Source organism: Spodoptera frugiperda, chromosome 30, assembly GCF_023101765.2.
Source record: "Spodoptera frugiperda isolate SF20-4 chromosome 30, AGI-APGP_CSIRO_Sfru_2.0, whole genome shotgun sequence".
NCBI lineage: Eukaryota > Metazoa > Arthropoda > Insecta > Lepidoptera > Noctuidae > Spodoptera > Spodoptera frugiperda.
This window is the reverse complement of record NC_064241.1, coordinates 9498448-9509493: the sequence shown is the minus strand read 5'-3', so window position 1 is coordinate 9509493 and position 11046 is coordinate 9498448. Positions and strand designations below refer to the sequence as shown.

The window sequence follows — 11046 nt, the reverse complement described above, 5'->3', positions numbered from 1 at the left end:
ACATCCTCGATTTTCCAACCCTTAAATTCTTAACTCCCAAAATGCCGGCAACGCATTTGTAACGCCTCTGGTGTTTCTGGTGTCCATGGACGGCGGCGATTGCTTACCATCAGGTGATCCATCTGCTCGTTTATCGGATTACAATATAAAAAAATAAAAAAAAGAGTGTGTGTTTAAGGTGATAAACAAGATAACTTGAATTTATACAAATAAATGTACGTTGATATCAAGGCATCTACTTGGAAAACATGAAATTAACAAAAACTGTACAATTGTACGCACATTATATCAATATAGTATTAGCGTGAAGGTGTTAATTAGATTATGGTTTAATGTACTGAGCAGCCTAAATTATTGTTGGTTTAACAGTACATTTTGATCAAATTAACGTACTGACGTTGAATGCAAATAATACACAGTATAAAGAAATGTTTATAGGACTTCTAGCAGATGTCACGAAAGCCAGGGAACATTTTTTAAACGTTGCCCTACACTATAATTTTCTCCTGTATCGTGGGTGCATTTACAAACATACAAGTTCACATGCACATGACACCCAGACACAACAGTTTTATGGATCACACAAAGAGTTGCACCGTTTGAAGATCAAACCCAACACGTAGTACGGCAGTCAGTTGCCCATCCACCGCGCCAACCGTGTAGTTCAAACTTGTATGTTAAATTAAGGTTTAAGAAATATTTTTATTGTAACATTTTAGTCAAAGTTACCACATTCAGTTCTACCATCCGATGTGTAAAACAAAAACTAACAATGTAAGCGCCTAATCTATTCCGAAACAATCACATAACAAATGCAAATTCCATTTCAGATGACCTAATAACAAATTAGGCCTCACAATTAGACGCGGTACCAGAGACGAATCTGCAAAATGGTCACAGATTTACCGTGAAGTCTCGTTTATATTTGGAGTATATACTATCAGTGGTGTTAGTGAGGCGGCGTCCTTCTGATGTCGAGGGCGCGTCACGAATCTCGAGCGACTTTCATCTGTCGACAGGCTTCGACGCAGCGGCGACTGAACGCGACTCCAGTGCCAACCACGCCGCACCAACGCAAGCACGCGCACCAAACAATAAATATTCAACTTAACAACCCCTTAAGTTTGAAGTTATGTACTTAACTTAAACTGGACTTAGTGCCCGTCTTTGTGCCTAATGCTATCAGTGATATAGTGTCGGACTTATAATTGGACAGTGAGGAGTGAACGATGATGATATCGAGGTAATTTTTTTGTATTTTTAATTTCTATTTCTGAATTTTGGATGTTTTTTCTGAAATTCAATTTTTTTGTCTTGTAATTTTCCCATAAAATTTTTATTGAATATTTTAAATTACTTAAGAACTATTTTTCATTTCCTGTGTACACTATGAAATTATAAATTATCCTTATTTAAATAATTAAAGGATAATGTGAATATTATTTTCTTCAGCTCAAAGTCGTTGAAGTCTTTTGTAAGGAAATATGTAGATCGTAGCGCTACGAGCCGGCTACGAACAATGGCGTAGCGCGTAATTGTAGAGCTTTTGATTGAATTTTAATGAGTTCTGCGTTAGTCCTATTTCTAATTCAAATAAAAAATTACTTTCAAAGAACTGAATATTAGGAGTAAAGGAGTTCTGGAGTAATTTAATGCACATATTATTAAAATGATTGCTGGTGGTGCTAAAAATAGGTCACGGATTCACTATGCCGTTTAATTTCACAATTTTAATAAATAATAACTATATTATTACTAAATAATTTTGACAACAAATTATAATAATAATAAAATCGCAAATTAATAAAAATTACTTGCAGTTTTAACTACTGCGTATTTTTTGCTCAGTAGATTGTTATATTTTTCTTGATATAGTACTAACAACGGGCAATGTATAACGGTTAAGTGATATTCCAAGGTTACATATAACTGTAACATAATTAAAATACTATTTTCATAACAAATCTAAAAACAGCCTCAACAACAAAAATGTGGTGCAAATAAAATTTTACACATAATTAGTTATTTGACCTCTTGGTTGAAAATATTCGACCTTATTGTATTTTAGACTATACAGCGTTAACATATATTAACATATATACGCATACAAAGCAAGGTATCGTATTAATTAAAAATAAAATTAAAATTACTAATGATGGTGATACGCTTGGCTCGTTTAAAATTTTCATAATATTTTTTTATGTTAGGTAATAGGTACAGATGTTTTGATCATTTTCTTTCGTGCTGCAGGAAATTCCAAGCAATATGTAGGTCATTTCATTAGCCAAAATTTAACGAACCTTACCAAAATAATTTTAACTATTTCGCGAATAAATAGTTAAAGAGGAAAAATAAAATATATATTAGCATTGTTGGTATTCAAAAGTTCTAGTTCGCGTGTCTGGAACTAGTGGACAAATGTGCCAAACGGTGTATCCAAGGATACATATGAACACATTTCTCACGTGTATCGGCGAGATATCATGCGAATTTTCGCCTGACATATATCGATGTCGCCAAACATGTCGACCAAAGTCTGGCAACGCCTCGCTACTTCGCCCAACGTTGCTGGCGACATGTCATTGTGTCACAGGATATTTTGTCCCCTAGTTATCATTGGCTATAGGCTCACCACCTTATTACTATGGGAAAGTTATACACATTATAAGAGCGTACTCTGCGAATAACTTTTTCCCGTTCCCTGTTCCTACTATTGCTTTTCGAGCCAGAGACCAGATAAATCCGCTAGATAGTCCGCAGCTACTTCTGCAAACCTTGTTAAGGATTTTAACGATATGACGTTATATTACATTTTATGAATGGATGTATAAGTAACGACTTATCCATCAAAAACATTGCTCATTTAATAACATACATAACAAAATAATTAACCTCAACACCAAAGGCACAATAAAAAAACCTTGAACACAAAAAATGCAACAAGAATCAAACTTGCATCATTCAGAGATCAATATTTCACCATTAATCCGCAGTTTGATAATAACTAGATTTTTTTACCTTATTAAGGCATTATAACTATCTTGTTAAACCCAGTTAATGGTTACTATGGAAACCATATGGTCGTATTTCATTGAATGTGTCACTTAATTCAGTGGAGCTCAACTTAATCCCGATGATGTAATTAGGTAGGTACTTGGGTAGCCCACTCCTGCGCAATAAAACTGTAAATTGCTACTCGTATATTATGCTGTATTGGATCGGTATAGAAATGGGTGTATTGGCTTTTTTATTTTGTCGTTAGTCGAATGAATAACTGGACTTTACTAGCAAAAAATCTTCGTTGCAGTGATAAAATTGGAGATATGAAATATTTAACAATAGGTTCGTCCTATATTTTTAATGGGGTTTACAAAATAAGTGACCCACAGTACATTATTTATTAAATTAACAATCAAAATGACTATGACACGAACTATATAAATATCATAAATCTACAGAACAAATTCTAAAGTCCTAAAAATAAACCTGAGCCCTGAGTATCACGAGCTAATTTATAAGCAGGTGAAACCGGCACGTGCGTGTGCGCAGCCTCATCAATAACAAGATCAGCGTGTAGCTTGTAGGTACCGTTAGCATCTTCCTAAAAGGTAGGCTATAGTAGGCGGTCGCTGAACCCTGGGAAATCGAAAGTGCTCTTATTCTCTCCCAGTACTTATAAGGATCAGAAAGGCCAAGGTATATGTGTATACGTGTGTAGTAATGTATGTATTATGTATGTACGTAGATTTGTCTTACTTAGCATGTGTATGTGTTACCTTTACATGTGTTTTCTATGGTATGTTTTTAATTAAGACTTACGTACTTATATCCTGTTGCTTACTGATTATATGTGTGAGAAAGTTTGTGAGAATTATTGTGTACTGAACGATATTTAGCTCTGATAGATAAAATCTGGTCTAGAATAATATAGGCTCCTCATTTTCCTAATAATGCCTGCTAGTAAAAGTCTGTATATTTTTATTGGGACATGCCCGCCACAACCCTATTGATTTTTCCTTCAAGTATAATGCTGACAAATATTTTGTCATAAAAAAATAAAGTAGTCAGTCGTGTGACAACAAGATTAACAGCAGACATTTTTTATGAGAAATAAGTTTTATTGAAGTCTTAAAATTGATACTGGTTTACTTAACCTATAACTCCGAAACGTAATATTTTATCACGTGCAGTAATAATTTAAATTTTAAGTTGTCGTTTGGAAGCCATAAGTCTATCAACTACAAGTATAAATAAAAGAAGTTATTATGACAAAAATATTTTTAAAAGAAAAAGCTTCATTTTCAAATCAACAGCCTATGAGAGACCACTGCTATACAGGCTTCTTTAGGCTAGTTAGAAATCGCAGTTTTAAAGGATCTGGTTAATCAGAGAGCGAGACTGCCCGGTCTATATAAAATCCCTTAATCTACTTTTAAGGCACCGGCGTGAAGTAAGGGTAGTCAGAATTGTATTCTAATCTGAAAACACACGGCTTAGCTTTATTTTTGTTAGCCAAATACATATAACTCCAAACGACATATTCCTTTGAATTACTATACTAAATATCATTTCAAACAAAAAAGACGAACTTAAAAATAAATAAATCACACTCCGCCTTAGAAAACGAAAGCAGTACACCTGCTATTATTCAACACATGACTATAAAAAAAAACAATTTAAATGAACACTAACACAATATGAATTCGCGACCATTAATAACAAAACAATGTTCTGCTTCTAAACTGTTATTATACTACAACTAGTTGTTACTCGCGGCTTCACCATCAAACGTAACATGAAAAAAACACGTGTACGTATAATACTCGTAATCCAACAAAACTCTCGCTATGTAGGTGAGGTAAAGCATATTTTTTTTCATCTTTTGTTCTCATGCCCTTATTCAAGATCTTTGGAATCAGTGTCATATCACACATCGACAGCACGGTAAGCGCAACGGCTGGGCAACCGGCTGTCACATAATGTGTAGTGGGTTCGATTCCCACAGAGGCAACTCTTTGTGTGATCCATATGTTGTTGTTCTCCCTCTACAAAATAGTGTCAAACCATTCCTCTATTTAACATTTAAGACGAACAAACAAACAAACATTTCACAAAAACATCACAGTACACAGTCTGACGTCATCCAACCACGATTTGTTAGAACTCAAAGCCTCGAAAGCGAAAGCTTACTCCATGTTATTCGAGATTAGACAGATAACATTATATTATGTACTCGATACATCCAGTGGCGTATGACTGATGACTGTCGAAAGTTTTTATACAGGTTCAGTGATATAACGTTATTTAATTCGACTTTTGAACTACACTTGTTAATCTGTCGGGATTAATGAGAGGTCATGTGTTAGCGCTGATGTTTCTAGAACTGTCTACTGTCTGAGTTATGTTTGTGCTAGTTCCAAATAACTTTTGTTTTATAGATTTTGGTGACGTATTTTCTTTATAAATCATGTAATAGAATTCATAGTGAAAAGGTTTAAATTGTATTGTGCAAACAAGCAACCTCACTTTTGACTTTTTCCTGTTTCTTAACTTTTATTTTTAGAACATGCCAACCCCATTGATTTATAAGTAAGCAATACAATCACACATTATATTCTAGGGCATAAGTAATAGGATATCAATGACGCGTTTGGAATTTTTACTGTTATTCTAATAATGAAACACACACATTCTTACCTACTCAAACTATTTACAAAAAATACGCCAATGCCAAAAATGTAATAATTTTAATACATTATTTCACTGTATTGCACAACTATGTGAAAATCAAAATACGTATAACCCATGTTCACCTGGTTATACAAATATACGGTACATTTTGCATAACCGACCTCAAGGTTAAGGTCTTATGAAACAGAAGCATCCCATTAATTCTCTAAATGACTTCGTAACCTCTATACAAATATTACTGAGACTTGTGTACAATAGAATATTTTTGTGTAGAAACTTTAGTACTGGGTACTCACATTTAAATAAATGGAGCTTGAGAAAGAAATATAAGTGTCACTGACTTCTATTGTAGTGAATATTGTTTATTTAGTTTTGTGTTTACGTTTTTACAATACCTTATTAACGGGGAAAATCACGCTAGTCTAATGTCTTCTCCCGCCTTGGACGAGGCGAGAGAGAGAGTCAGAACCAGCAAACCATTAAAACCAGCCGGTTCTTAACTTCTGTGTTTAGAGCCGGAGCCCCGGTAAACCCGCTAGGTAATCCGCAGCTCCGGATCCGAAGTAAATAAGTGCAAATAAATCTATTTATTATTTAATTTGTATGTTTTTTGAGCGTCTTATAATAACGCAAAGTTTTAACTAGTCATCTAAATACATACTGACTATGGTTACGAAGGAAATTACATAACGAAATGACCCCTGTGAACAAAGGCCCTTAATGAGCCCTATAGCAATTATATCTACAGTGTCCTATTGACCCTTTAGAAAGTGTGACGTCCGAGATCTCATCAATTATCGCAAGTGACTGACCACCGGAAAACTAAGACATATTTTTTTTAATGTTATTATTATATAGTGATAAGTGAATATATTGTTGTGTTAGTATCATTTGATAAACAGTGAATGTTATACATAAGCAAAGGCATTATGCACATTTACTTATTTGGTAATATAGTGATCAAACCAAATAAGGTATATTCCAAAATCTAATTCTGAGATCAAATTCCGATAAACAACTTTTGTAAGCAAATTTTTCCAAAATGATCCGGTAATAAGTCATAAAAAAATGAATACATAAATAACCAAATATACGTAAGTGATGTAACAGACCGACTTCAAGTAATATATAAATAATTGGATAATCGGAAGAGTGACCGGTTTATAATCGCGAATTTGTTACTTTCTAATGAACTAGAATCTATGGCGTCTTCACCAAACGTCCGCAGAAAATATCTAGAAAATAACACGTAATATCAACGGCTTACATTTTAATATTTATTTAGACATAATTATGTTACATCATAGTAATTTTTTATGTCCATTTTAAAAGATTAGTCACTGACTTCTTTTTCAAAATATTCAAATTTGTTTGCTATCTTGTAGTACCATCTGTTTTATACCAAATTAAAAGAAGATAAAATCTTACACATTCTTGAGAATACTGCGTATTAAAAGAAGGCAACAAGGGCATTGATGAAGATAAGAGATAGTAATCGTATTCTACATTTTGTTAGTGAAGGGTGAGGGGTCGGTGATGTAAGGCGAGCATCACGATGACCGGCGCTTGCGCAACATGGGAACCGTAACACGCAGAGAAAAGTACGCGATTTATATTCGACTTTTTTTCACTTATGATGTAATTATGCAGTGGCTTGCAATGCAACTTCTAACAGCTTGAAATTTATTTTATATCTCGGTTGTCATCTTACATAAGTCTTCAGGAAGCGTTATGTTATTTTTAGATTCAATGTCCGTCCATAAAACTGTCTGGTCTTTTGTTAAAAAATTACATCAAACGAAAGTGAATGTAACGAAACGTAAACAGTTTATTTAATAGGTGATAATTGAAAGTTAAATGATACCAAAGATTTTATTGATATTTCTTCCACCGAGTCCCATTATAATGCATCCACACAATTTAATGGATATAATAGAATGACCAGAGATGCATTTACTTCGTCAACCGTTACTTGTATTATAGTACATCTGTATAAGAAACCAACAGATTTACTCAAACGCAATAAAGCCCAAATGTCGCAACATCATAAACTTCAATGGAGTATTTTCAAATTGTTTGTTTTCTCTAAATGCTTGCTTGCAAAGCACTCGTCATGTTGGTCACGCAAGATGCGCGGGCGCCGGCGCGCGGTCACTAGGGCGACCGTATTGCGTCACTGTGCTGAGACAAAAAATAAAAACAATGTTTCGGCTTTTATTTTATTAGGTTCAGTTGGATTTTGTGGAAAAATTGTATTGTGAATCTTGTTGACATTTTGATTCCGTGTTATGTAGGTACTTGCAGTGGGTTCATAGCTAACACATTGAAGATTGGAATAAATGATTTTATGATCATTGAGAATATCTCAGTTAGTTTAAAATAAGGAATTAGTAAACGAATGAATATTCTTTAGTTCTAGTATGTGTTAAATCAATTACAGTGCGTTTTATTTATGTAACTTTCTGGGTGAAGTCGTCTTCTTATACATTTGAAGTAAAACAGCATTGTATTATGATATTATTCAAAATAAGCTAGGCTAAATAAATATATACAACTTACGAATAACTTAAAACTATAACAAACAAAAAAATGAACCATCCCATCTATTAGGCGTCAAAATACTATTAGAATGAAATCAATAAGCATAGAAATAATGTATAATACCGTATAGGTGCGTAGTTCGTGCTTAAACGCTATTACGAGGGCTTAGCAAAATGTTATTATTAAGTTCCATAGACATCATAATTTGTCAGATGTCTCAATTGCTCACGCAATTATCTATGTAAAGCAAAGCGAAGCAATAATATAATAGAGTATACTATCAAGGACAGAGGACCAATTAACTTTGATGCCGATTCTGTATGCAATGTGGACTAAGTGCCTATTACATAAGTACACTATGTATTAAAATCGTAGTAGAATATAATCGATAATTTGCTGCTAATGTAATGTTAACAATTTGGCAATTTAAAATTGTGATGAAGCGTTGTTTTGTTAAGCGTCAGATGTGGTTTCAGATCCTTATTATGACTATTGCTGAAAGTTTCAGAATCGAAAAAGCCAATTACTCTATACCTAATCCTGGATTATGCTAAGAATTGGAAAAATAGATAAACCTTATCAATCACATTAGCTTACTTCACTCGTTTAATAGCCCTAAAATTTTACCTACTTTACCATACAAGATATTTATATTTCCACCTGAAAAAAACCTTTGTTATTTACAATACATGAATTTTTATAGTTTGATTTTAATTTTTAACTTTATATACCAAATAATACAATAATATATCTTAACACTTTGAACGCCACGGGGTCACCGGTGACCGGTGTTAGCGGAGAATTTGCCTTCAACAGTTTTCAATTGGCAGTCAAAGACTTAATATTTTACAGCATCATTTAGACTACATCTATCTTACTTAGTGTAGCAGAATATTATCAATATCCTCCGGTGAGAGGATTGCTAACTGATGGCATTTGTATGACGAGGCCACCGAGTCGACTCACGACGGACGTGACAAACGGAAACGGTTTTTACAAATGAGACCACATTTAATTATTATGTCCTGCACTACCTAATACACATTGTAATTTTATTACTACAACTTATGTATGAATATGTAACCTACGTCTAGAATAAGGGTCATATATGACGGAACATGCGTCGCGTATTATCGTGTAACACCAGAACAGATAAATATATACAAAAACAGTTGATCGTTCACACTCAACCGATGATACGTTAATGCGATCGATGATAGGCTCGACATATTTTACGTCAGATATGAATCGACCCTTGGATTTGCTAAACTTACCTGCGAATTACATACATACGTAATTTTTACCAATAATAAAGTTTTTAACCTACCGCACTCAGAGACATTTTAATGATTAGGTACTTAAACTATTCCTTACTAATGATTTTGTTCCCAAAAAAATTGTTAAGGACTGGGTTAAGTAATCATTAAATGACTGAGAACGACGATAAGACTTTTTAGTTTAATGTGAGGATAATACCTACAACTAGATTACCAAAACTTTTAAAACTGTTGACAATAGTATGGATACTTCACATATTATCAAATCACATCTCAGATTCGGAAAAATAAACACTTTCCTTTAATTCGCAATTAACCTTATCACTTGATTAACATGATCATGAATAAACATTAACATTTTCCATTACGTGTAAGATGGATCAATTAACTATAAAGATAAAATAAACACATATCGATGTAGCTGGGAGGCAGAAAGCCGATAGAAAGTGGCAGTTCACTCCACAAAACGGTAATATCCTAAAATAATTGGCCATGTTTGTGAATACACGTAATTAAATTAATGGCTGAAGTGTAGCTGTGGTTGTAGTTTATTTTATTTTATTTTGCGGCAACTTGGACGGTAGTTACGTAACGTTCGACAGGTGGTTGATAGATCGCACCTATCTCCAAGTCGTTGACAAGACTAGCAATGTTGGAGAGTCCACTTCATTATTGGTGTTACTTTTTATTACACTTTTCCTTAAAGCAATTGATGGATTTGTGTTCAATAAGCAATAGACTAAACTGAAATTGAAATACATTTCATAATACGAACCTATAATTGTATTTATTACGAAGGAATCAATTTATCATTACTGAATAATATAAAATTTGCTGTTCGTTAGTCTCGCTAAAACTCGAGAACTGCTGAACCGATTTGGCAGATTTTGATCTTGAATTATTTATGGAAGTACAGGAAAGGTTTAAAAAGTGAGAAAAGCTAGCAAGTTACTGAATAAAAGTTTATAGGTATACTATAGAAGTTCGTCTCTGCAAGTTAACATATCCACAAGATTCAAATGACAGTCAACCCCTATTCAATTAAAATTACCATTATAAATCTGGCCACAAATTGTAGCTATAATACTAACAGCTTATATTAATCTAGCACTATTGAACACATCCGTTATTATTCATTCTTAATTAATTTTTGATCTACATACATACTTAATTCATTGCCTGGCAGTTAACAAGTTCCTTTACTATAATACTAGCACACTAGATCATTATATTATATTAGCTACTTGCATATAATAACTACTTACTTGTATTTAGACCATGTATCATTTAAGCATAGTCGTTAATATTTACGATAGGCATACGACAAGGCTTTGAATTTGAAAGGATATGATACCAACTATGTGGAGTAACGGTGCTATGTCATAATATTATATGATACAATATTTATGATCATATTTCTTTAGTCCATACATTTACACATGAAATAGTAACAAGTACGTGTCCACCTTTACAAGTTTATACATTATCTGTGGCATTTTTTTCGCGCCAATTGAAATGTCATAAAGTATTTCCAGCC

At 33.4% G+C, this 11046-nt stretch overlaps 1 protein-coding gene across 1 annotated transcript in view; it reads left to right on the top strand.

Annotated features, from left to right (window-relative positions):
- The first annotated feature begins 949 nt into the window (after positions 1 to 949).
- LOC118269934 (peroxidase) overlaps positions 950 to 11046 on the top strand; it is a 36513-nt gene continuing 26416 nt past the window's right edge. Inside the window, exon 1 of the mRNA XM_050706905.1 lies at positions 950 to 1243. Within this exon, the coding sequence (XP_050562862.1) occupies positions 1230 to 1243 (14 nt within the window). The 5' untranslated portion in view covers positions 950 to 1229. The remainder of the gene's footprint in view (positions 1244 to 11046) is intronic.